Source organism: Panthera pardus, unplaced genomic scaffold (genome assembly GCF_024362965.1).
Source record: "Panthera pardus isolate Hobbes unplaced genomic scaffold, ASM2436296v1 HiC_scaffold_16, whole genome shotgun sequence".
Lineage (NCBI taxonomy): Eukaryota > Metazoa > Chordata > Mammalia > Carnivora > Felidae > Panthera > Panthera pardus.
Window position 1 is genome coordinate 65,981,998 of NW_026526721.1, and position 26,579 is coordinate 66,008,576.

At 40.9% G+C, this 26,579-nt stretch overlaps 1 protein-coding gene across 1 annotated transcript in view; it reads right to left on the bottom strand.

Annotated features, from left to right (window-relative positions):
• The window catches only part of HGD (homogentisate 1,2-dioxygenase), a 43,121-nt gene that overhangs the window by 13,969 nt on the left and 2,573 nt on the right, over positions 1-26,579 (bottom strand). The window contains exons 2-9 of the mRNA XM_019448487.2: positions 23,350-23,421; positions 22,442-22,530; positions 18,441-18,546; positions 6,278-6,337; positions 4,496-4,587; positions 3,316-3,350; positions 2,423-2,502; positions 1,498-1,597 (exon numbers count right to left, since the gene is read on the bottom strand). Of these exons, the coding sequence (XP_019304032.1) occupies positions 1,498-1,597; positions 2,423-2,502; positions 3,316-3,350; positions 4,496-4,587; positions 6,278-6,337; positions 18,441-18,546; positions 22,442-22,530; positions 23,350-23,421 (634 nt within the window). The remainder of the gene's footprint in view (positions 1-1,497; positions 1,598-2,422; positions 2,503-3,315; positions 3,351-4,495; positions 4,588-6,277; positions 6,338-18,440; positions 18,547-22,441; positions 22,531-23,349; positions 23,422-26,579) is intronic.

The window sequence follows — 26,579 nt, forward strand, 5'->3', positions numbered from 1 at the left end:
GGACTTGCCTGCTTACCTTTGCTTAGGAGCGAGTGTTCCCTCCAGAGAAGGAAAATAAATCAAAAGACCAAAAATAAAAAGTATAAGTGCAAAAACATAATTTAACTCTGAGAGGAGAGACCTGGGGAGTGTTTTATCATTTCCAGCTCCTGGGGTTAAAAAACATAAGCCCCCAGCTGGTTAGTAAATTATATATATTATCCAGAGGGTACGTGTTCCATGGAACCTGGAGGCTATGCTGGCTGTAGAGCAGCAGGAAGCCAGACTGAAGTGGGAAGAGCGGGTGGTGAGCAGGATGACAGACGGCCCACCGTGGCTCCAGCTGCCTCTCTGCTGCCTCCCACCTTCCTCTGACTATTTGGATCTCCCCAGGGGAGTGACCAGAAGGCACATGCTGGCCTGGCCTGTTTTGCTCTAAAAAAGCTGTTGACAAGGAAAGGAAGAACTGGGAGGTGTGGCCACCACCTTCAGCAAACATGCCAAAGATGAAACCAAGGGCCCATTTTCCAAGCCACTCCTTTCACTCCAAGAGATGTTTTGAGAACAACTCCTACCACCTTCACTTCTCTCCTGCATCTTCTGCCTCCAGTTTGCCAGAAGAATCGGGGGTGGGGACCTTGATTCACTTTTGAAAGTTTTAATCTGCCTCATAGAGGCTGTGGTTTCTAGCTCCTTCATAGCTCTGAGTTAACTGTGTAGATTTTGTGGAATGTGATGAGTAGGAATGTGAAGTTTGTAGACTATCCGCACTTCAGCCTGTGTCCCCTTTCCATAGGAGTATAGCCCTTGTTATAGCTTTTCTCTACTTTATCGTCTACACACACCCTATTGACTTAAGAAGATGATCTCCCTCTATTCACAAAGCTCATTCCCACATGTATGTTTTTGCTTAAGCTGTTCCCTTTCCTTTTATTTTTCCTCAACTCTTTGTCAAGGATTAATCAAATCTCATGTCTTCTGTAAAGCTGTTCCTGGTGACTTGGCCCCCCAGTAACCCAAACTTCTACATCCTTCAGGATATACACTGTATAACCAGAAATCTATTTTACATTGTCTGCTCTTCAACGGTCTATATACTACTCTAGAGAGAGATTTAGAACATGTTGGCTTTGGTTGTTCACTTTTATGTATGTATTTTATGGGAAAAGGCTTGTGTTACCCTTGATGAGATTCCTGTCAGTACCCTCAGCACAACACAAGAGCCAAGACTAGCTGATGGATTGATATACCGATGAACTAATTAATGATTTTATTTCATCAGTTGGGTCGGCCATGACACTGAATCCCTGAACTTAGAGGTCTGAAAAAAATATTTGGGGTTGCTTAGGGAGTTCTAATAGGTTTCTGAACTTCTCAACTACACTTGGTCTAGACAAGTTGTCTGGAGAGGAAAGTTGAAATTTGAGTGAGATAATGAGGGGAGAAGGGTGTGTCACTCTCATGAGATTATCTGTCCTATCTCTCAAGGGAGCCTAAAAGCTTGTAGTGAAGATTTACCAATTGGTCCCAGGTCAGGCAACTCAAAGTGGACGCCGTAGACCTCCAGGATGTAGCCCCTGGTCTCCTCGAAGACATCTATGCTGAACCTCATTCCTCTCTGGAATGGGAAGCAGACACTGGTGAGCACTCCCAAATCATACCTGTAGCTATAAAGAAGACGCCCCAGAGCCACAGCCAGCCCCACATGCAAAAAGTACAGCTATAGTCTGTTGAGGTATGTTTGAGAGGTGACCGGCTCAAAGATGAGTTAAAACGAAAAATTTAGGGCGTCTGGGTGGCTCAGTCAGTTAAGCATCTACCTTCGGCTCAGACCATGACCTCATGGTTCCTGAGTATGAGCCCGGCATCGGACTCTGCTGTTCACGTGAAGCTCGCTTTAGATGCTTTAGACCCTTTCTCTCTGCCCCTCCCCCCACTTGCGCATGCTCTTTCTCTCTCAAAAAGAAATAAAAACTTTTAAAAAATTAAAAATAAATAAATAATTACTTAAAACAAAACAGACAAACAAAAAAGGAAAAGTACAACTCTTAATCACATCTATGACCCAAACCAATTCTAATCTAATCTCTCATTGGACTCAGAGATCCCAGTGCTCTGATATAGCCACATTTTTAAGAAATTAATCTTCACTGCACCCCCTCCCCCAATCCATGTGAACAGAACCTTGTCTAAAGTACATATAAGTATTTCGGAAAGCAAATTGACAATGCTCTTTGCTTTGTGATGGTGTCTTATTTTAAAACAAACCAGGCACCCAAGCCTGCTTACCCTTCGGCACAAGAGCCTTCTGCATGACTAAAGCTCCCTCTCCTTGCTTAGACACGATCCACCAAGAAATTTTAGAGTTGGAAATAACAGCAGCTGCAACATCTGATTGCTCCCAAATTAGGGAGAGGCAAGGGAGAGGGGACACATCACCAACCTGAATGACGCAGATCTCATTGGGCTGCACAAGCATCTTGCCAAACTCAGTGTAAATGAGAAGTTTCCCTTTCTGGGGAACTAACAAAAAAGACAGGGCAGCAGTGAGCAATTCTTCCCATGTGAGGACCACTTCATGAAGAGCAAAAGGCTTAAAGGCTGCATTTGATTTTTCATTCCAAAAGAAAAGAGCTTTATTGAGTCTCATGGAGGGAAATGGATATTCTGACAACTTAGGTTAGCAATTTTACTACCTAGAAGAAAGTGAAAGAAAAAAGTTGACTCTGTTTACTCTTCGTTGCCAGGAAAAGAGTTTGTATACACACAGTTTTGTGGATTGACCAAAAAGGGCAGCAGAAATAGGATGGAAAACCACTCATTTCTGGTAGTTCCAGCAAGAGTCTGGCATTTGCATATCTAATGTCTACACCAAAATGTTGACTTCAAAATATCAATACTGAAACCATCAAATAGAATGGGCAGACCAAAGAAATCTCTAACAGACATTCTGTTTTAGATGGCATCATGAAAATTTCTATTTAAACTGCAGATATCAATAACAGATGGTATATTATTGAGTGGGTTTGAAGGCAAATAGAGTTATCTTAGTAAATTAATCACAGGTTGGTATTACTCTTTATTTCCTTTCAGTTGCCATATCTCCCATGTTATAAAGGCCCAGCAGAGATAGGCAAAGGCAGAGAGACTATGGAATAAGTAGGGGCTTTGAGGTACACCAGGAATCTTTTTTCCAGACCACCAATGACCTCTAGACCTCAGTCTGCAGATTGGACTACATAAGACAGACTGAAGGATAAAGGAAAATAATATGTATAAAATAGAAAAGTAGCTTGTGATTGGGGACCAATTCACAGTGAAATCTTCAAAACTTACCAATCAAGAAGTCCCCATCTGAATTGTAAAAACATCTGAAACATAAAGAATAATTCCTGTGATTTTTCAGTTTTAACAATGTTCAGACAAATTAACTCACACCAGAAAATTGTTTACTACCCACCATGTGCCAGGCTCAGTACTGGGTATAAACTGGTGAGGAAAATGACCCAATCTCTGCACTCATGCAGCTTACAGTCAGGAAGCTTACAGTAGGAAGTCAGATAGCAATCAAATAATTATAGAATATCATCATAAACTGTCATGGCACTATGAAAGTCAAGTTCAGAAGAATGGAAGAAAAATGAACCTGTTCTAATGGGAGCGGTCAGCAAAAGCTTCCCTGAAGAAGAGATATTTGACCTGAGATTTGGAGGAATTATCTAGGCAAGCGTTTGGGGAGTGGGGAGAACATTTCAGACAGAAACAACAGCACATGCAAATAAATGCTGTGAGGCAGGAGAACACATGGCAGGTTGAAAGAACTGTATGAAGACTACTGTGGCTCAAGTGAAAAGAGAGAAGGTGGAATGATGTGAGGCTGGACCCAAAGGTACATCTTCAGTGCTTTGTCATGGCTCAGAGAATTTAAATGACTTGCCCAAGATTACTCAGCTAGGAAGAGTGGAATTGGGTTTGGATGTAACATTCTGGTTCCAGAGGTAGAGTGCAAAACTGCCATGAGATTCTGCTTCCCCAAGAAAAGGCAGAATGCCATTTATATATTTTTCTGGTTCAAAAATTTAAGCTCCTCTATTGAGGAGTGTTAAGTTTGCACAATTATTACCTGAAGCCAAAGTCTGTCAGCCTGACCTACCACCAACTTGTGGCCCTTAATGCCTTCTCATGCAGTATGACTTTGGACTCAAAAACAGTCCTGGGGAACTTTAAGAAATTAGAGATATTCTGACCCAAACCTGGTTAAAGTCAAAATGCCTCTTGGACTACTCCACCTTCCCAATGCCCATCGTCTGTTTTCTATTTACATTGTTATGTGACATTTTTGTTTATGTTACAGGAGTCAGTCAAGTTTGAAGCCCTCACTTATTTTTATTAATTAATGTATATCAATGTTGCTCTGGGGAAAAAACAATAACATAAAACAACAACCTGGCTTTCACCCTCTCACCAGTAGCTCTTAGGGAATGGGGATGTTCTGCCCCAGTACTGAGCCACTTACCTGTTCCCCATGGAGGTGTTACACAGGAAAATATGGATGGCAAGCCCATTGTTAGACTTTATGTCTCCAGCTCCACACAAGGTGTGCAGGCCCTGGGAGAGACCGCAGGAGAAGGAGGGGTGAATGTGAGTATTGTCCAAGACGCCAGCCCTCCTCCTGGTCCCTGAGAGCCATGTGGCAAGGTTTTACCAGGGTCTGCCCCGTGGGACAAGTGAGACATTTGGGGTCCAGTCTGCCTCTGGGGAGCCTGAGATTTACTGTTTATGTTTAGTAGGTGGTGGCTCACCCTATTTGCCAGCCATGGCCCTAGATTTGGACTGTCTCAGTGGCTAAGATCACTTTACTTGGCATTTTATCAGTTTTGTGCTTAAGATCAACCTAGAGGAGAGTTTCTTTTGGAGGTAAAACTAGGCACCTAGGAGGCCTAGGGAGGAAGGTTGCCACATCAGTGTTCCCCAAATACACCTTACCATGTAGGCAGCCCCGTGCTTATACATAGGGTCAGCCCTGTTTTTTCCAGAACAGGGAAGTGGAAGCATTCTGACCAACTGTAATCCTCTCTGCTGATAATCCACAGTCCAAGAAACCTTAACACCTGGGTCTTCTCAAAACTCTCAGCCCCAACCTGCAAATGAGAAGCCTGAAAGGAGGGAGCTCTGCTCCTTCAGATATCCACAATTCACCCACAGTGGGGGATTTATTTTTGTATTTTAACTCAGTTTGCCAGTTTGGGGTCTATTTAGATGAGTCTACACAGAGCTTGGAGCATTGAATATAGACAAGGAATTTGCATGATCCAGAAAATTTGGCTTATGGCTGGGCACCTGGACTCTCCCTAAGTAAGCCATTGGCTGAGGTTGGTCTGCAAAGGCCTCCACTGGCTTCTTTGAGCCCCTCCTCATTGTAGCTCCCCTCCTTCTCCCCTACAATGTTTGCTCTGAGCACAAGTGTTCCAATACTCCCAGCCCTTATAAATACCAAGCAGAACTTGTGACCAGCATTGCATTAACTAGAGTTGTCGACCTGAGTTGATGCTATTCTAGCCCAAGGGTCCATTTCAGAAAGTTCATGAACTTGGATGGGGACAAAATTATATATTTATTTTGACTAATCTCTGAAATGTATCATTTGCTTCAATTAATATGAATGTAAGCAAAAACCCACAGAAATATTAGAAGTGCCTGTAACCTTTCCACTGATAGAAATCATGGGTTCTTTATATCACATTATAGTTATTATGGCTATTCCAGAGTATCATTTATGTTCATACTTCTAACAACCATAGTTATTAGATATTTTCATAGATCTTGTGATGTAGTGCATTAATAAGGAAGCATATATGTTACTATAAACCAAACCAAATTTGTTATTTTAATATGTTAATCATTGTATTTCAATATAATCAGCTTCTTTGTAATTTTATGGAATTTATTTTATGCATTTAAAAATACAAGATTTGCCAGACTATTAAAGGAGTCCATGGGGGGAAAAAGGCTAAGAACCCTTTTCTAGCCAAAAACAAAAAACCTCAGGTAGGTCAATGCTCAATTTCCAATGGCCATTCAGAGATGTTGTAAATAGCTTACCAGTGCCCTTTGGTGTCAGGGGCTATATGGTGCCTAAATAAGACATCGCTCGGCCAGCCCTGAAAACAGAGGCAGGTGGTTCTGTCTTTGCTGCCTGCCTCTAAGTCTGCTTCCGCTTGGCATTCAGCCTGAAGATGGCTGGATCACTCACTGGGGAAGAAAAAGCAGAGGGCAGGTGTGGATGCTGTTGACTTACACTCACAAAGTCCACTTTCTTCTGAGACGTTTTTGGAATCTCAAATGGTTTCCATCGAAGCTGGAAAAAAGATACACATAACAGGAAAATTATTTTAGAAGGGGAAACCATAGACTTTCTAAACAAATAGCATCGACTACACAGAGAAAGGACAGCTGTTTCTTCTGTGTGGCTCTGACTACTTGTAATTTTGTTCTTTTACAATTAATAATTACCCATTATTTCCTAAAGGGTCTCAGTTGGGTTCTCTGTGTGTATGCAGTGTGTGTGTGTATGTGTGTTTAACCTATATGTATATATATTGTTTTCATTCTTTAGCACTTTAAATTTAAAAAAAAAATAAAAAAAGATCATTGCTTCTTATTTCAGAAGCTGTTTGTTTCCCTTAACATTTTTCTCAGGCACATCAGTGAGTTTTGACTGATGCTGCTTTTTCTGCTATTTATAATCGGCTTCCTTTCCTGGCATGCCAGCCTCTCTGTGTGGGCTCCTGACACTGCAGGGGAAGGTTCTGCTTCTACTTCCAGCCCTGGGAGGTTTGAATTACTTCTTTAAGAGAAAGAGAAAGCACCCAACTGAGGCTGGATTTAGTAAATGCAGCACCAAGGTTCAATTTCTTCACCAAACCCCACGTTTGTCTCCAGGCCGCCTGACAGTTCAGTTTAAATCACAACAATCTTTAATTTAATAATGAAATGATCTAAGGAAGTTGGGGAGAAAAATCAGCAGGTCTAGGACCTACTAGAAGTGTCAGCCCAGCACTTAATCAACTTGGCAGCAAGCCTGACCCAGCCAGGCTGGCAGCGGATAAACTGAGGAGCCTCAGGACATTGCATGGGGAGACCTGTGTCCCCATGGCTGGCTCCACTGGCTGTGGCACCTGGTCAATGCAGGTGAGGCAGGGCCTCTGCTCAGTCATGAGGCTCAGCTCATTTTGTATTTCAGAAAGGCAGCCAAGTGGGAAAGGAAGCAGCAAGTGGAAAGGTTGGCACTGGGATTATTCTGTCTCTCTGACATACACGGTTGGGCAGGAGTCTTTATTTTTTAAAAGCAAAGCAGAATTATCTCATTGGGGGACTACTTAAAAAGGTTGTAAAATGTTGATTTGAAAGACATTGTTGAAATCATGTCTCAGAAAGAAGGAAAAGGTTTAGGACGAATTCCTTTAAAGATGATGTTTTCTGGGGCAGTAGGGAGAACCTGAGAGCAAGGATCTAGGAAAGGGTTTCTCAACCTTGGCACTACTGACACTTTGTATTGGATAATTCCTTGTTGTGGGAGGCTGTCCTATGTAGTGTGGGATGTGTGGCCGCATCCCTGACTGCTACTCACTAGATGCCAGTAGCACTCCCCCAAGTTGTAGCAACCAAAAATGTCTCCGTAAGTTGTCACATGTCATCTGGGGGACAAATTTCCCCTGGTTGAAAACCACTGACCTGGGAGGATAGTCCCCTGACATTAGGAAAGGACACAGCTAAGCACTGCTAGTTTTTTGAGAGGAGGTTCTGATCCACTACTAACCACTACATGCTGCTTCCCTCTATAGTAGCAGTGTGCAGAGTTTGTAAACCCAGGAAGATTGTCTGGAAGATTAGACTACTGAGCATCTTTGTCTCGAGAAGAGTTATCATTTCAGATTTCCCAATGGAAGGGATTTAACCATCAGATCAACGATTGCCTGGGTAACCTTTAGACCTATCCAGAGATTCTAAACCTGCTTACCCATAAGTCACCCAGAAGGTCTTTGAGACCCAAGACCAAATTAGATCAGAATTTGTTCAGTATTTTATAAAAGCTCTTCTAATGGGGCAGCTACAGTTTAAGAATTGGCACACCCAGCCAGAGATTCTGTGATTCTCGTATTGCTGAACCAAGCATCATGTTCAGAAAAGTCCACTAAGTCAACCAATCAACCAATTAATCAGTCAACTAAATTGTGGTACTTTGGCCAGATGTGGCAGTAACATGCCAGCTACCAAACAGCAAGAATGTTTAAATAATATAAGGATTTATACACCTAAGAAAAGAGAGCAAGAGAAATAAATAAGAGAAAAAAGGAGAAAGAAAGAAAGAAAGAAAGAAAGAAAGAAAGAAAGAAAGAAAAAAGAAGGGAAGAGAAAAGAGAGAGAGAAGAAATTCCAGTAATAGGAGAACTGTCTGATTCGTTGCACTGAAACAACACCTTTGTAGATCTTACTGAAATTGAAATACCTGTTGTGGGTAGAAATAAAATCCTGACCCCTAAAGAAGAGGTTTGTCTTTTGTGAGTGGGAAAAACTGAACCAGAGAGGTTGAGAAGTTGGTTGGGTGGTTTGTGCTGGTCAGTTTTTCAGTTTTCTGTAGCATATCAGCTCTCAAGTCATGAGGAGAGAGCTGGGGGAGGCAGGTGTAAAGGCACCTGTATGATGATGTGCGGAGCATGGCTTCAACAGGACCCACATACTAGATGAGGAACTACTTCCTTCATACTACCTTGAAGAACCTTCTCTAATGCACAAAATAATGCCCTTCAAATGATAGAGATGGTATGGGAAAGAAGTAATTTATCTGCTGAGTCTGATGGCAGTAGATTGCACAGGGTCTATATTAACGTATCATGAAGGATAATAAAAGCTCAAGCTGGTTCTGATAAACCCAGTGCCAACAAGAAGAAGCTTTTGATCTTCAGGCTAGAGATTTGTGTCAGGAGCTTCAGTATAATATGTTGTTGAATGCGAGGAGGGAGATTTGGGGAGAGGATAAACGGGAAGAACCCATAAAGTGGAGGGTAGAAATATCTCTTGCTAAAGCTAGATGTTGAGCTTAATTTCATGGTGTGGAAAAATAACCCACTGATCCAAGGCCAGCCCAAGGGGGCTGTGCATTGGGCTGAGCCAGGGAGGAGACCTGGATCCTGCTACTGCCTCTGTTTCCATTTATTCTGTGGCCTCAGTCAAGTAATTTTCTCTCTCTGGATTTTGTATCTCTTCTTGCATATAACAGTGGGGTGCTAGAGGAAACTATAATTCCAGAATTTTCTTCAGAGAGGAGCTTCTGAAAGTGATAAAGAGTGCTTGCTAATTGATTTAGTCCTATAAATTTTTTAACAATTTTATTCTACTATATATTATTGCTAAATAACTTCCCCAGAATTTAATTATTAAACTTTTCAAAAATAGTGAAAATCAATTATAGTACCCAATGCAATGTCTTGACTATAGAGGATATTAATAAATTTCTGTTGAATGATTGAATCTATGAATAAATAAATATAAGGCTCTAAGAACATTGCCAATATGTCAAAGAATAAGACTAAAGCAAATTTGTAAGATTACTTGGGTCAAATGACATTCAGGCAATAGTTAGTAAATTGGCAAACATTTCTAAAAGTCCAAAGATGTTTTTCTAGAACGTAAGTCAATTTTTATATGTGTGAGAAATCCTCAGTTCTTCCATATCCTTTCTGATTTTCTGTCTAGTTGTTCTATCAATTGTTGAGAAAGAGATGTGGAAGCTTATAACTATAATTGTGAATTTATCTGTTTCTCCTTTCAGTTCTAACATTGCTCCACATATTTTGTACTGTATTCTCCAAATTCCATTGGAAAATAAACTTTTACTTACTAGAAATGAGATGGTTAGAAATAATTTGAAAAGCATCTTCAAGGGAATTAAACATTTAGAATTAGACGTTAAAAAAATGGATGCCTTTTAAGTTTATTTATTTTGAGAAAGAGAGAGAGAGAGACAGAAAGAGAGAGAGGATGAGTGAGGGAGGGGTAGAGAGAGAGAATCCCAAGCAGTCTCAGCACTGTCAGCACAGAACCGGATGTGGTGCTTGATCTCACGACTGTGAGATCATGACCTGAACTGAAATCAAGAGTCAGATACTTAACTGACTGAGTGACTAAGCACCCCAGAATTAAATATTTTTTAAGGTCACCAAAGGAGAAAAACAGAGAATTAGTGGCAACATTTAGTGATCAAAATTTGAAATGCATACTCAAGAATGAAAAGAAAATTAGAGAATTGGCCTCAGTGTTTCCAGAGTGAGAAGATCAGGAGTTGGACTGGATTAGAATGTCTGAATATCACTTTCAACACTAAGATTCTTTTATTTACTGAAATTTCCTCCAAAATTGCCTGGGACTCAATTAGATTGGATGAGTTAGATACTCTCAACAACAATGGCTGACTAGAGGTAGACATATCTTTAGAAGTCTATACCGTCTATCTAAGAATTTTGGAGTAACTTGTAGATACAGAGTGATCACAGTGTATAAGCAATTATTACCAGTAGGTATGGGCTAGGAGAGGCCCAGGCTATTACTCTACAGTGAGTTTTAGTCCAGACTAGGGAAGGTGTGTGTATTTGTGTGTGGGGTAAATAAAATAAAACAGTGGCTCACTGAATTCTTCAGCAAATTTAGTAATTTAAGAGAAAAGCCATCATGATTTATGTGGAGAAAAATCAGGCTTTGAATGGCCCACTGGAGTTCTCTGAGATAATAGGCAAGAGCTCAGGTAAGGAGGATTCAAGTCAATATACTTTATTTAGACTTTCCAAAGTCTTTTGTGAAGCCACAAAAATGATGAGACTTCATGAGATTTGACTGACATTTTTTTCAAAAATAGAAACCTGGATTCCCATTTGACCTTGCCCTTGAGTGTAAAACTAAGAGCATTATATCCATTACTCAGCACCTCACGTAGAGCAGGAAACATAGTAGTCACTCAATTAATATTTGTTGGATGACATTTAATTCTCACAACAACCTTCTGAGACAACTATGATTGTCATCTCTATTTTAGAAATGAAAGAATTGGTGGTTTAGAGAAGTTTTCTCTGCTAAGAATGGATACCAACATTCTCTCAGTCTCTCTTAGTAACCTATACCTTGAGCTTATCTTGATTTGCTTCCCAAACTATTCGTGCTCAGCTTGACTCCTGAACTCAGGGTTTGCCTTCCTTTAATGGTCTTAGACTTGGTCTTCCAATCTCACCCTTATTTACTGCTCCTTCAGTGCTAAGTTGCCCTGGGCCAATCTGACTCCTGGGACCCAAAACTTGCTAAGGTCCTGTGGTATCAGTATTATTGTTCAAGCCCCTATTAATTCAATCAAATGACTGATTGGACCTCTCTGTGTGTCAGGTTTTATGCTAGGTGCTGGAGATAAACATGACAGTCTCTGCCCTTAGGGAATCTATTACAGAAGACCCTGGAATTGTGGGCACTTTCTGATAGGAAAATAAGGAAATAGGTAAGTAGAAAGGACTTTGGAAGAGAAATATAAACAGGAATGTTCACTCAAAGATGTTTCCTGACACAGAGTCTATTTAACATTCTTATACATGGGAAATAAAAGATATGCACAATGAAATAATCTGGTTTTCAGAAAGCTCCAACAACTTTCCAAGGAGTGAAATGTAAGCTGATGCAGATGTACTCTAAAAAGAGCCAGCAAGCTGTCCCAAAGGGCTGAAGGGAGCAAAGTGCACTGTAATATTGGTAAACACAAGTAAGTGAATTTAGAAAAATGCAATCTAGTCTGTTTATAGGATGATGGGATCTGAACTATCAGGGAGTCAAGTCAATAAATGCTTGTGATTCTACTATTTGGAATAAGGCATGTGCTGAACACTTCAGGTCATATGAAGATGATGGAGACATAGATCCTATTCTCAAATACTCTGGGAAATATTGAAAGGGATAAATGAAGGAAGTGGTATTTAAGATGAGTCTTAAATTATGAGTGGGATTTGGATGAGTGAATATTTGTGAGGGAAAAAGAAAATTCCAGGTAGATGAAAGAGCATAAAGCACTACGGAAGAAAAACTTAGGGTATTGCCCTGAAATGGCAGAAGTTCCAATATGGCTGGTATGTAGGGGATATTAAAGAAAGTGGAGGATTTGAAAAATATGATAGTAAATTAGGACTCTTAATTGCCTATCTTGGAAGCCTGTACAGGAAGAAAAGAGGGAAGACAACTGTTTTCGGCTCGGGACATTGAGGAGATGAGGATTGTACTTAGCCATAATGATTATAATAGAAAAAATGGAAACACTCTATCTGACAATAGAGGAATTATCTTATAAACATACATTGGATTATGATGTCACATTAAAAATTATCTAGGGGTACCTGGGTGGCTCAGTCAGTTAAGCGTCCAACTAAAGTCAGTTAAGTTCAGGTCATGATCTCATGGTTTGTGAGTTCGAGCCCCGCGTCGGGCTCTGTGCTGACAGCTCAGAGCCTGCAGCCTGCTTCAGATTCTGTATCTCTCTCTGTCTCTGCCCCTCCCCGGCTCGTGCTCTGTCGTCTTTCTCTCAAAGATAAATAAATATTAAAAAACAAAATTAAAAAAATTATCTATACTTGGGGAAGCTCAGTTGGTTGAGCTTCTGACTTGGGCTCAGGTCATGATCTCATAGTTCATGGGTTTGAGCCCTGCCTGCATCAGTCTCTCTGCTGGCAGCACGAAGCCTTCTTTGGATCCTCTGTGCCCCTCTCTCTTTGCACCTCCCATGCTCACACTCTCTCTCTCTCTCTTTCTCTCAGTAAATAAATAAATAATTTCAAAAAATTATCTATACTCAAGGAGTTTAAAAAGACATGAGAAAAGGCACAAAATATGTTTAAATTAAAAAAACACGATGTTAAACTGTATTACAGCATGATTTCATTATAGTTAATATATATGTAGCTGATTTTTTTTCAATTGAGGTGTAGTTGACACACGTTATATTAGTTTCAGGTGTAGAACCTAGTGATTTGTCAAGTCTATGTATTATGCTATGCTCGCTGCAAGTGTAGCTGCCATCTGTCACCATACAACACTATTACAATACCATTGACTATGTTCCCCATGCTGTGCCTTTTATCCCTGTGACTTACTCATTTCATAATTAGGAGCCTATATCTGCTCCTCCCTTTCCCATTTTGCCCATTCCCCCACCTCTTTCCCCTCTGGCAACCATCAGTTTGTTTTCTGTATTTATGGGTCTGTTTCTGCTTTTTGTTTGTTTGTATAACTGATTTCTTAAACAGCATTGATACAAGATTATTTACAGCCCCTCCTCTGCCCTTCCCTGCTCCTTTGGAAAATTGATTTGCCCATCCTCACTCCTCTCGGGTCTGGTGAACTGCAGCCTCATCATACAGATCCATCTTTCCTGGGAGTTTCCTAGGAAAGGGGGTGGAGACCTACACAGTCCGTTCTTGCTCCAGAGGCAAAAGGGAGGGGAGGAAGAGGAGAGTTGTGAACCAGCGGTGGGTGGGGCTGAGGAGCTTGGGGAGCGGTAGCTGAGAAAGGACTCTGGATGGAGGGGGCGGGAGTCTGGGGAAACTGGGAAAGGGGAGTTTACCAAGTGTTCTTGTAGGTCACATATTGGGTATTCTTTAATGCTCTCCAGAGAAGCAAATGAAGATTGGAATTATTTTCAATTGCTTTTGGTTTCTGGCTGCATAGGACCCAGATCTTATTTACATATATGCACCAAAACCAAACCAAACCAAACCAAACCAAAACAAAACAAAAACCAAACCAAAACCAAAACCAAAAAAACTGAAAAGAAAGAAACCAAAACATTAGAAGTGGTTAACTCTGCATTGGTGCGATTATTGGGCATTAACACTTTTATGTAGGTTTTGAATATATTAATGGGGTGCATTATTGTTTAAAATATATAATATAACATATATGATATAAGTAGTTTCAATCGAGTGGTCTGGGCAGGCTGAACTGCAAAGGGTTAAGGAGTGAGTGGGGGTGATAAAGTGCAAGAAATATGGTGTGAATAGGAGAGACTTGGTCAAAAACTTAAAGAGGTGGGAAACCCAAGACATTTTTGCAGAGAGGGGGCTTTTAGGATGGTGAGATCTGAATAGTTTAACAAATTAAACAGCAAATGCCCTGGGAGGGTATAGGTTTTGGAAACATTTTTGGTAATTTGCATGTCTTGGAGGCAAAGGAAATTTTATGGTTTGGTCTTCAATTAGCTATGAGGTGTTTATCACTTGGTCCAAATTATACTGGATGAGAACTAAGAGTAATTCCTTCAGCTGAGGCTTAACTGGCTCCAGTCTGGCTTTCCAAAAGTCCAAAGTTTAGGGCTGCAGTATTAAGAAAGATAAACTTTAAAGGACTCTGATTTTTAAAGGGGAATGTTGATTCAGGAATGCGAATTGAAATCTGCAAAATCACAGTTAAATCGGATGCAGATTTCTTTGTTAAATTCTGATATTCTCAAAGTTAGAGGAAGGTACATGATGAACAAAATTAGGTATATTTCTTATGAGAGATATTAATGGATTGGATGTGTTATGTCCACAGGTTGAATCTAAGTACACTCAAAAAAAGTGTGCATTAATTCTTAGACAATTGATTAAATAGATGCTAAGGGAAAATAAAGGTTTGAGGAACATCGTCCTCAATCTTCCTGGGTAGGTATCAAAAATGACAGTGATGATAGCATATCCCACGATGCTCTCTTGGAGGAAACATTAGGTAATTCTTAAGTCTTCAAATTCCCAGAGATGACTAATGTGGGGAGTTGGTGAAGCTGATGAATTATTTATTTTGGTCTGTGACAGGTGAAGACATACCTACAATACAGACTTAAATGGGAAAGGACTGTCAGATGGGTACCTAATTATAATTGTCTCAGACTTTCTTTATGAGTCTAGTGTCCATATTTGGAAGAGGTTATAAGACGGGAAAAGTGATGAATGCAGATTGCTGTGGTTATTAATGAAGCGTAATTGGAAAGAGATGTTAACTTGTCAAGAAGGTGTAAATGAAAAGACAAAAAGATCGATGCAGCATGAACAGCTAGGATGTGTGTATCAGGGCAAAGGAAGTAGGATGGCAGGGGAGGTAAGTCATGGAACAAGAGGATGATAAACCACTACCTTGATGGAGCTGGTGCTTAGAGAGGCACTGGTGAGTTCTGGGGCACAGCTGTCCCACCGTGTGTGAGCACAGGTCATAAATGGGAAAAGAGGAAATACTGGAGAGGAAAGTCATTCAGTGGCCACCATACAGAATGTGTTTGAAGGAATTCAAAACAGGGAAAAAGTATCAAGTTCAAGGAGAAGTTCAAAGGGATGCTAGAATGAGAAACACAGAGAAGGGAGAGGAAACAAATACATATTGAGTGTCTACTACAAAGCAAGCAGAAACTGTTGATGCCTCTACATTAACTCAGACTTTTTAATGTAGTTGCCTCCAACTTCCCTCTCAAAGTGCTAACTAGTTATAAAACAAGAAAATAATATACACAGATGGCATACTTGATGCTCACCTATGACGAGAGACTTCCATTTTTACTTTGTGAATTTCTACGCCATTTGAAGCTTTGTAAGTATATATTACGTTTTTAACAAGACAAAACCAGAAAAATTCTATCAGAATGCGGTTAGCTTCCATAGATAAGCCACCTGTGCCACAAAATAATCACTGTAACGGGGTGTATTCATGTTAAATAAAATGTATCAATAATTGGGGCTCCTGGGTGGCTCAGTCAGTTAAGTGTCTGACTTTGGCTCAGGTCATGAGCTCACAGGTTCATGAGTTTGAGCCCCACATTGGGCTCTGTGCTGACAGCTTGGAGCCTGCTTGGGTTTCTCTGCCTCGCTCTGTCTCTGACCCTCCTCCTCCCTCACTCTCTATCCCTCTCCCTTGAAATAAATAAACTTAAAGAAAAAGAAAATGTATCATTAATAGTTATAGAAATAATAATGTCTAATAAAAGGATATTACTGAGAATGTTACATATCAGTGTCACATTTTCCTTAGGTTAGGCTTAAAACCTAACCCCCAACCCCTAATAAACTATATAAAATAACCATAAACCAATCTATAAAGACGTATTAAGGTTTTAGAGGTTTTGATGACTGGTGTGGATGATATGAGCAGTCAGGGGCACTGAAACTTCCCACTCCTCCTTATTTACCACTAGTTATTTGACAGTTACCATAAAGGCCCCATGATTTGAATTCCCAAACATTTACCTATGGCCTTTTTCTATAATCCTTCTTTTAGTTTACTCAATTTAGTGTAGTTTGTTCTCAAATTTAGTGTACATAAGAATGACCATATGGGGTGGCATACAGGAAACCATGTATCCTTTAATTTATGGGTAATTCAAGGATTTTGCCCTTAATTTTTGTCTTACTTGCTGATTCTACAACCACCCTGTTCCTTTGTATGATATGAAAGTTGGCTCTACTTGAGAGAACTGTCAGAAACTTAATTGGCTATTCCCTATGTTGTCTGAAGAAAAGAATAGGGAAACTTTTGTGGCCCAAATACCCTTTCAACTTTCCCAAACTAGTGTATATTAAATGCTTAATTTATTTAGCCTGACCAGGAATCCTACCAAAGTACAGGTATCTGTCCTTTATATTTTCTAACAGAAGATAGAGTTCCATTATTAAGTAATCAGGTCTATTTATTGGTCAAAAACAAACAAGCATGACCATTGTAACTCTGAGAGAAATTAGAGAATTTGAGATGTAACCCATTGAGGAATCAAGTAGATTCCCAGAAAATGAGCGGTGACTTTCGCTAGAATGATTTCTGGCCCTTTCTGAGATGAGTGGGGGAACTAAATCGTTAAATGTGTGAGGTAAATGGTTAAATGAGGATGATCTGCCAGATGCATTCCTAACTTGAGGATGGGAGAGAAAGTGGTCAAATGGGATTGGATTAGGAGGCCAGGTGAGACTCAACGACGAGGCGGAGACGAGACGGAGACAGGGACCCCACGTTGGTTGTGCAAATTGTGTTCTGCACAAGAGCCCTGGCTGGAGGAAGGGGGAAGGGGCAGGAGAGGAAAATCTGGCTTTGGGTCTTGGCAGGGGACTGTGTCTGCAGGGTTGGGGGTTGGAGCAGGGGCTGACCTTTCCCATATGCTGAGAGGCAAAAATTGGCCCGTGGTGAATGGGGAGGATATTTGTTACATGCATTAAACTTCACACAAGTTTAAGGGTCAGTTATTTAGATAACATATCCTGGTTGCAAAATGGCTGTGAGATGGCTAAACTTTTGTTAACTTACATTTTGTTTTCCACTCCGAATGCCTCCCTTCCTGTCCCTGTTGGAGAAGGGTGAGTAACATTCAAGCAGGTACTCAGTTCCCTGAGATTTCCATAATGAGGGAAAAGCTGGAGCAGAGCAGGAAACCAAAAGTAACTATGGCTATTCTGGCTTTTTTTTTCTACAAAAAATATAAGTACTTAGGGGAAGGCGATTTGTAGGTACAGACATAATGTCTTGGTAACCCAAGAGGAGGTCACAGATTTCCTAGGGCTGTGGAAAGGAGAGAAAGAGAGAGAGACAGAGAGAGAGACAGAGAGACAGGGGCAGTGAGAGAGGGAGGGAGAGAATTCCAAGCAGGCTCTGCACTGTCAGGGCAGAGCCCCATGTGGGGCTCAATCTCATGAACTGAACCAAACTGTGAGATCATGACCTGAGCCGAAATCAAGTCAGACACTTAACTGACTGAGACATCCAGGCACCCCTAAAATAACATAAAATGAAAAAACAAATTTACCTGAATATAAAACCCGAGATTTATATGTACTACTGGTGCCTTTAAGTGAATATATCAAAATGGCTATATCAGAGTCAGGGGTCTTGCCTCCTGTGTGCCAGGCATGTACTGTGTGAAGCATGTTCATACCTGTTCTTTCATGTAATCGTCACAACAGCACTGCATGGCAGATGTTGTGATCACCCCAGTTTACAGGTGAGATACTATGGCTCAAAGACCCAGCAAGTAAGTAGAGGAGCAGGGATGCAAACCCAGGTACGTTTTACTTCCTGCATTATATACCTGGTATCAGTGACATGTACCCAAGCTCAGAGACAATGGGAATATACTAGAGTTCTCAAAGGTAAAAAAACAAAAACAGAGCTCAGTCTGCTATAGCACTGGGTCCGTCTCATTACTGCAAACTGGGTATATAAACACACACACACTCATTCATGCATGTGAATTCCAGTTTTCCCAGCAAACAATTCCAAAATTCCCAGCCAAGTATGAGCAAAAGAACAGACACACTTTAGCATTTACTTTTTACAAAGTGTCTAATTTCTCAAAGACCAAGGTTTGACTTAAATATTTATATTCAAGGCTTTGGATACCTGGTATGCACCAGTTCACAGGACCATTTTACCTGGTTAGGGTCAGGATCAACTTCATCCCAGTTGTGAGTGACATGGCCTTGGTCAATGGACTCAAAGGGCTTGTGGGAAACTGAAGGTAGAATCCGATACAGCCAGCTGGGGGGGAAACAAGGACACATAAGCCTTAGGGTGGTGTTATTAGGGATACGCAGACTGGCTCAGGAAGTACCATCAGGAAGATGCTCAAGTCAACAACGATCTGTGGGCTTTAATGTGAGAAGCAATGACACAGCATCACTTCTTAATAGCCACTGCTGCCCATAGCCCTGGCCTCTTCCCACCTTTCCACTCTGCCCATTACTCTTCAAATTGAGCCTCTGGCTCTTGGTTGTTCCCATACTGACAAAAAAATAAAGAATTGTCTTTTCCAATGACAACTATTAAGGAAGGGGAAGTATCTTGAGGGATATCTGTACAGGAAAATCCATAGAAAAGCATTAGTATATATACGTCATTGGACACTATTTCTTATTCTGGAAGGTGAGGACAATGAATCCTACATAGACCAAGAGAATATAGAGTGTTTCTTTGTTATTTTTGAAATATAAATTTTTTCTTTAAAATTATAAAAGCAATACAGGACTATGGTAGAAATAATTCAAGAAATTCAAAAGTCCCTAAGGGTAAATGGCTCTTCCAATTTCTCCTCCAGTTTCTTCAGGGCCAATTATCAGAAGCATCAGAGCCTAACAATGTTCTTATATATTCTCTCAGATATTACCAGTGCATATATAAACAAAATTGCCAAATCACTGTACCACTTTATTCTCACAACAATACTGTGTGAGTGACTGATAGCTCGTGTCTTCACAAATAGGAGACATTATTAAAAATGATTTTGGCCCTATAGGCAAAAAATAGTATTTCATTTTTATTTTGTATTTCCTTTATTATGAGTAAGGTCAAGAATCTGTATGTTTATTGGTTCTTTGTAATTTTTCTATGAATTACTTGTACAAGTCATTTACCATTTTTTAAATTGGGTTATGTATCTTTTTGATACTAATTTGTAAGAGGTTTAGGACATTAACACTCTGTACTCCAAAATTATAAGATGATCTGTCCATATAGTCTTACAGTTAGTAATTTCTTTCTTTCTTTCTTTCTTTCTTTCTTTCTTTCTTTCTTTCTTTCTTTCTTTCTCCTTTTCAAGTTTTGTTATCTGTGTATGTCAAGGTCTGAGCCAAAGATCTCCCTGCCAGGACCCAGATCTCAGGCTTCAGGAAGAGAAGATGCAGGAATCCTGAAGAGCACCAGGAGAAGAACCATCCAGAAGTTGCGAGGGACACTGGAACTTGCTAAGTGGGACCCAAGTCCTTTCAGAGACCATTACTCTGGCAGTGTACAGAACAAAAAGGAACACTACTTCTGACAATGGGAGACTAGACCTGCTTAAACAGCCTCTGGCCCCTTAAACCCTAGGACAGTCTACTTCAAGGGGTGGAGTTTGCCTGGCCCTACACTGAACCATTTGGGAGATAAAAGGGCTAGATTGTCCAGGTTCCATTTGATTCCTCCAGTTCTAAATGATGTGACCTCTCACCTTGGACTTTATCCTTATGAATAAACCAAGCCTCTGTAGTTTCTAGTAGTTAAGGGCATGCATACATATCTAAGAAACAACTGTGTGACCCTGGGCAAGTTATGTTTCTCATCCTTATCTCCTAGGATTATTGTGAGGATTCAGAGTTTATGTATTTAGAGTGCCTGGAACATAGTAAGTTCTCACTTACTAAATGTGTGTTGAATTGTCTGCCTACCCCTAATCATCTGGGTTTTTAAGATGGTCCAAATTTTCCACATTCTCTGTCCTGACTCTCCCCTCATTACCTGAGGGATCAGCTAACAACCTGATAAAAAGTAACCCTTGATAGGTATAATCTCTGAGAATTTTGTGAAGCCCTCTACTCTGTGATTTAAATGAGAAATGACTCACTGTAAGAATTCCAGGCTTACCTGGTTCTATCTTTCCACTGGGGATTTTGAGCATTTTCACAAAAATTATTGTGGATACCTTTGGAGAGTTCTAAACAGATGGGTGAGCCATGCCTAGTGTCCCTTGTTTTTTAGCTGTTTATAAAACTCCCCAGGCAGCACTACATTACCCTGGACGGAGATTTAATTCTGATTCAAGGAATGGTGCCAGCTTCTTAATGAAATGCCAACAGCTCCTTTTCAGCCTCCTGGAACAGAGCTAAGCTCCTGCTGGCTGAAGATATCACTGAATAATGGGGGTAGGCAGCAGAATCTGGAGTCCAGGTGTCCCATTATTGAATGGCCATAAAGTCAAGAACATAGTCATGGAGGCTAGGTTGTCATAAATTAAAATGAACGGGAATTGTCAGTGTTCCTTCCTTACCTTGACTGGAATTGCAGAGACAGAGAGAGAGAGAGAGAGAGGTGATTAAACGATAATAGAATTAACCCCTGAGTTTTGACAAGTATGGGAAACGATCTCTTCTTCCCTCCATGCACATATCTGCCAAGACAGAAGCAGTATTGTTATGGATGCCATAGTTCACACTCAGTTCTCTAACAGCCTCCTAGGGGTACCCTGTATTGAAGGGAGAAATACTACTATGCTGACAGTAATGGTGATTGGAATAATTAATGTTAATTGAGCACTCACCATGTGCCAGGCAATGTGCTAAGTACTTTATATGCACTCTTTCCTTTAATCCTCACCACAACTATGAAATAGGTACTATCGTCATCTCTTTGACAAATGAGGAACCATAGGCTCTGAGGGGGGTAGATGACTTGCTCAAGGTCACACAGCTTAAAGGAGAAGGAGGCATGATTTAAACTCAGGGGACCTGACTCCAGAGTGGGCATAATTAACCACTAAAGACAACAACCTATCGTTCATGTGGTCCATTGTGCTGTCGTAGTCACTACCTCATTTGCTCCCTAGGAGGAGACTGTGGAGGTAAAGCCAGTCTCATCCACTAAGCAGTACCAGACCAACTGCCCTCCTCCCCAAGTCTCCAAAATTAGGAGCACTCCTCTCCACAGATGCCCTAGCCTGACATTCCTATAGTTTGACACTACTTGTTTAAGTACGACACTTACTGCCTCCCCAAACCACAACATCTATTGCGTTCAACCTGCCCCATGGGAGTAAATCAAGGGAGTGAGTTCATTGACCTGGCTTGTGGGATTAGAGGAAGCATGCAACATGACACATTTTGCTAATGAATGTGCTGGTTTCCAGCAAAGGCAAATTCCAAAGAGTAAAAACCTTATTAATTCAAACCACAAGAGGCCATAATAGATGACCTTTCAACTGCCCGAGGTTAGTTATCCAATATTTTCATGCAAAGAAATAATATTTCTAGTCAGCTGAAGAAGATATTACACTGAATCATCTGTAAGTTTGAGTTACTCATTATTTAAAAACAAACAAACAAACAAATCAAAATTGAAAATTCAACTGGAAAACCCTTTGGGGAAGGCCAGTTTACTGGGGACATTTTCTTTTCTTTAAAAAAAATTTTTTTTAGCTTACTTATTTTTGAGAGAGAGAGAGAGAGAGAGAGTGCGTGCACATGAATGGGGGAGGGGCACAAAAAGAAGGAGACACAGAATCTGAAGCAGGCTCCAGGCTCTGAACTGTCAGCACAGAGCCTGACGTGGGGATTGAACCCGTGAACCGCGAGATCATGACCTGAGCCAAAGTCGTATGCTCAACCAACTTAGCCACCCATGCACCTACTGGGGACATTTTCCTTTGGAGACAAGTGATAATTTGTAAATAGAGCTGGACATGTGTGTTTTCCAAGACTCTGTGCAGCTGCTTCCTTACTTTTTTCCAACAGTGACTTGATCCTAGCTGGAGACAAGGCCTCCCCTCACAATTACCCAGAGTACAGCCTGTGAAAAGCAGAATCTTCGGCAGCCCTGGGAAGCGATGGCCCAGATGTAGGAGCCAGCACTAAGTACTAGTCATAAATCCCACAGTCTTCAGGTCAGAATTAATCTAATCCTGTACCTTCTCTTATTTGTGCTCCGTGGACAAGTGAAAGCCGATCCTGAGAGCTGCTCAGCATACAGGTTATAAGGGCAGACTTGAGGATTGTTCTAAAACAAAGGAGGCAATAAACAACATCACTCCAATCAGAAAAGCATCTCACCTTCCTGCAAACAATTCAGTGGGGGAATTCTGTCCTGGATGAGATTGCTCTGGTCCACTGCACAAGACCATCTTCAACCCATATATACTTTTTATAACAACTGTTTAGGTGACTTTCCTCATGTTTAGAAAAGCAATACATATGTAATACAGAACATTTATAAAATATAACCCATGATCTCACCATCCAGAAATAACCCAATGTTGTCACACTGGTACATTTCCTTCCATTCTTATCCTCCAAAATAAGGATCCAATGATGGATGATGTGTGTAGTCCTATAATGATCACGAATTTTTTTTTTTTTGGAAGAAACACTATATCATGAGCAATTTTTTCATGCCATAAAATATTCTTTAAAATTTTTGAAAATATTTTGTTTGCCATACTTTTGTTATTGTAACCAACATTAGTGTAAACATCTTTGTGGATCCATTTTTTAGGACTGATTATTTTCTCATCATTGTCATAACTCATGCCATTTAAGAGAACTATAAGGAAGTCCTCTTAACCTTGAGCCTAGGGGATCCTCCTGAAAGTCTTACAGTTAGTCTTGCTATTTCAGATTGGGTGCTTTGCCATAGGTAACCACCATCCCACTTTAATCTTTGTATTGGCATTGTTGTGTATCCCAAGTATCTTAATGAGTTGTGAAACTCCTAGACAGTTCCCAGGAACAATGGTGAGTAGATGCACTTTGGCCTGAGGGCTGGTTATTCATTCCTACAAATCAGAGCTCTCTAAGCTGATATTCTATTCATCCATACCTGTCCTTCTGGCAGCGCACCTGGGCAGCGAGGGTCCTCTGAGGCACATTCATTCCCGAATCCAGAAATGTACTGCATATGACAAAGATACGAAGGCTGTCATTAAAGTATTTAAAGAGCATTTCACAACATTGATAGTCTAATGAAGGTAAGAATTTCTATAAGGACATGTGTTTGTGTATGATGTTCCATATGTAATATGTTTGCTATGTCTTGGCATGTGGACCATCTAGGAAAGAAAATATGCTCTGTGTGAATTTTAAAGACCACCAATTAGGGGCACCTGGGTGGCTCAGTTGGTTGAGTGCCCGACTTCGGCTCAGGTCATGATCTTGAGGTCTGTGAGTTTGAGCTCCGTGTCAGGCTCTGTGCTGACAGCTCAGAGCCTGCAGCCTATTTCAGATTCTGTGTTTCCCTCTCTCTCTGCCCCTCCCCCCACTCATGCTCTGTCTCTCTGTCTCTCTCTCTCTCTCTGTCAAAAATAAAATAAACATTAAAAATTTTTTTTAAATTAAAAAAAAAAAGACCACCAATTAATTGGGAGAAGACTCCTGAATATTGCATAGACTTTCCACCCTTAGCTATACTTAGTTGATTTGTGGGTTTGTTCTTAATTATTCCACCCCAAGAACAGGTTTTTTAATTATCTTTCCGCCAGGGAGTTCTGGAGAAAGGAGATAACTAGGCATCACCTCAACTCCAGATTAGTAGGATCTTGCTGGGCCTAAACTGCAACCTCCCTGTGTGTGGAGCTCCATTCCCCTCCATGCTCTGAAACAAGCAACTAAAAATAGGCATGTGGATCCAGTCTACAGCAGAACGCTTGAGGGAAAGATCTCCAAACTAGCCTTGCTGAGAGGCAGAAGCCTATATTTTCTGATTCATCTATGGAACACTTGTGTACATATTTGTATTTTTGTGGATACATGGAATCAAAATCTGGAGATATGGGTGGCTTTCACAAGTGCCAGACCAGAGTCTGTCCACAGTGGTACAATGGAGTCTATTTGATTGCTGGCTGTTTCCTTTATACCTAGAGGGAAAAAAAGTTAAAGACTTTCTCAACAAAGTAAAGTATGGGAGCCCCTGAAATTTATTCTTACAGCACTTAGCATACCTGTGAGCTCTTGTTCACTGTCTGGCTTCTCTGCAAGTTGGTAAGCCCCATGAAATCTGTAGCAGTCTTGTTCGCCTGGATGTGCCCTGTGCCTGATTTACCAGAGGGTACTCAATAGATATCTATTGTTTGATTTAGCCTTTCACTTAAAGCCTATTCTGAGTGTATGTATGCTGCTGTAGGTGGGGTTAGAACCCCCTTTTCTCTAACTCAAATATTTAAAAATGGCTATTTTCTGCCCATAGTTGTTCCTAATAAAACGGACTTAATTTTAGCTCTGGATAATGAAAGTGCAGCCTTGCTCTCTGAGTGAAATGCCACCATCTGAGCACATGTCTTTAAAAGATATAAGAAGGATGCTAGTGGGTGGAGGGTGAGCCCTCCAGAGTTCTCAGCAGCATGGAGACGGATGAGCTGAATGCAATATGCCTGGATGTGTGAGCAACGATCAGGCCAATAACTGCTATATTTGGAAGGAATATCAAATGTGAAATGTTATGACCTAGAAAGCAATGGAAGTGAAATTATTCTTTTTGCCTTCAGACACAATTTTTTTTTTTGTACTTTGGAAAATCTATCAGCACTGAAAACACTGAGTTATATTATACACAGATAGGTTAACTGCAGCGACATGCAGTTTGGACTGATTTCTTTGGGGAAATGGTAGAGCATTGCGACTCTCCACTGAGTACAATTTTCTTCTCTCAGAATGGGCCTCACGCTCACTGTCAACAGGAATGAATTGGAGTTGCTGAGAAATGGTAATGACCCCAAATTATCTTCAATTCCGTGGAATGGAATTTTAGACCAATCTGTGACTGAAGCAAGCCATTGAGCATGACAGCGCCCTTACTTTCTTTGTTCAACTGCCACATTGTTTCTCTCTGCAAGAGAGGCCAGGGAGTTTTAAGTGTTGAGGCATACAGCTGAACCTTCTCCAGTCATGGGCGGGTTTACTTATTAACCTTCCCCATTCTTTGCAACTGCTGGTCTCAGAACAGAGTCCAGGGTTCTATGTATTTTTGGCACAAGGGAAAAGAGACTTAGTATATGTAGTTCTGAAGCATTTGCTTCTGACTGCTTTAAAAAATAGAAAAGAAAGTAGAAAGAACAGCTGGTGGTTTGGAAGGGAGCCACCCAGCTCTGAGAGAGGTGTGAGTTCTGAGCCTGTTTCTGCATCTGAGCTGTGGTGCATTGGCTGACGAGGAGGCGGAAAATGCTGACTCACTCTCCAGTCAGTCGGTTTTCCTAATCCTCGGAGAGAAGAATTTACAGATGAGTTTATTAGAGCTTTCAAATGCCATGTCCCTTACTGCCGAAGGTATCTGACTTGAGGAAGCAGTATTCAGCAGGTGCTTTCCCAAGCTGCTGAGATCAAGGGCAGAATCTGAACTCTGCTTATATCAGCTGTGAAAATCCAAGTGTGCAACTCCAGCTGGTTCAGTGACTATGTACAAATATTCCTTATGCAAGAAGAAAAGAAAATCTAACATTAAGCAAGTGAGTTTGTATGTTTTCTTCAGTCCAGATTTCTGAATAACTTGATCCAACATAAAAAAATGATCTCACTTTTCTCCAAGAGAATGATATGAATCCTTTCTAAACAAAAGAACAAATTAGCGAGCTCCATATAACTTCAGTTGTCTGGCAGCTGCCTACCATACCGCTTTTTAATCCTCGCCTGGTCCCTGGGACGTACTCTGTGTCAGAGTAGGCTTATGAGGTGCTTTCTCCCAACTCTGATTCTGGGTAATGCCCTGATGGGATGGGCAGATGGTGCACCTCACTGCCTTTCACTGAGCATAAAGGAAGGAGAGAGAAGTCAGGGTGGAGATGGAACGATAGCTACCTTGTTCCTGTGGCAAGAGTCCAGTATTTCTAATGAACTGTGCTGGGAACAGAGAACGGAGATTGTTGGGAACTTGCAGGTTATTGTGGTAGAGCTGAATAATGACCTTCAATGATATCCATGTCTGAATCCCTGGGAACTTCCTACACTCAAAGAGACTTTGAGGATGTGAGTGAAGTACGAATCTTGAGATGAGGGATTATCCTGGATGATTTGGGTGCGCCCCAAATGTAATCACAAGTGCCTTAGTACAGGGAGGTGGAG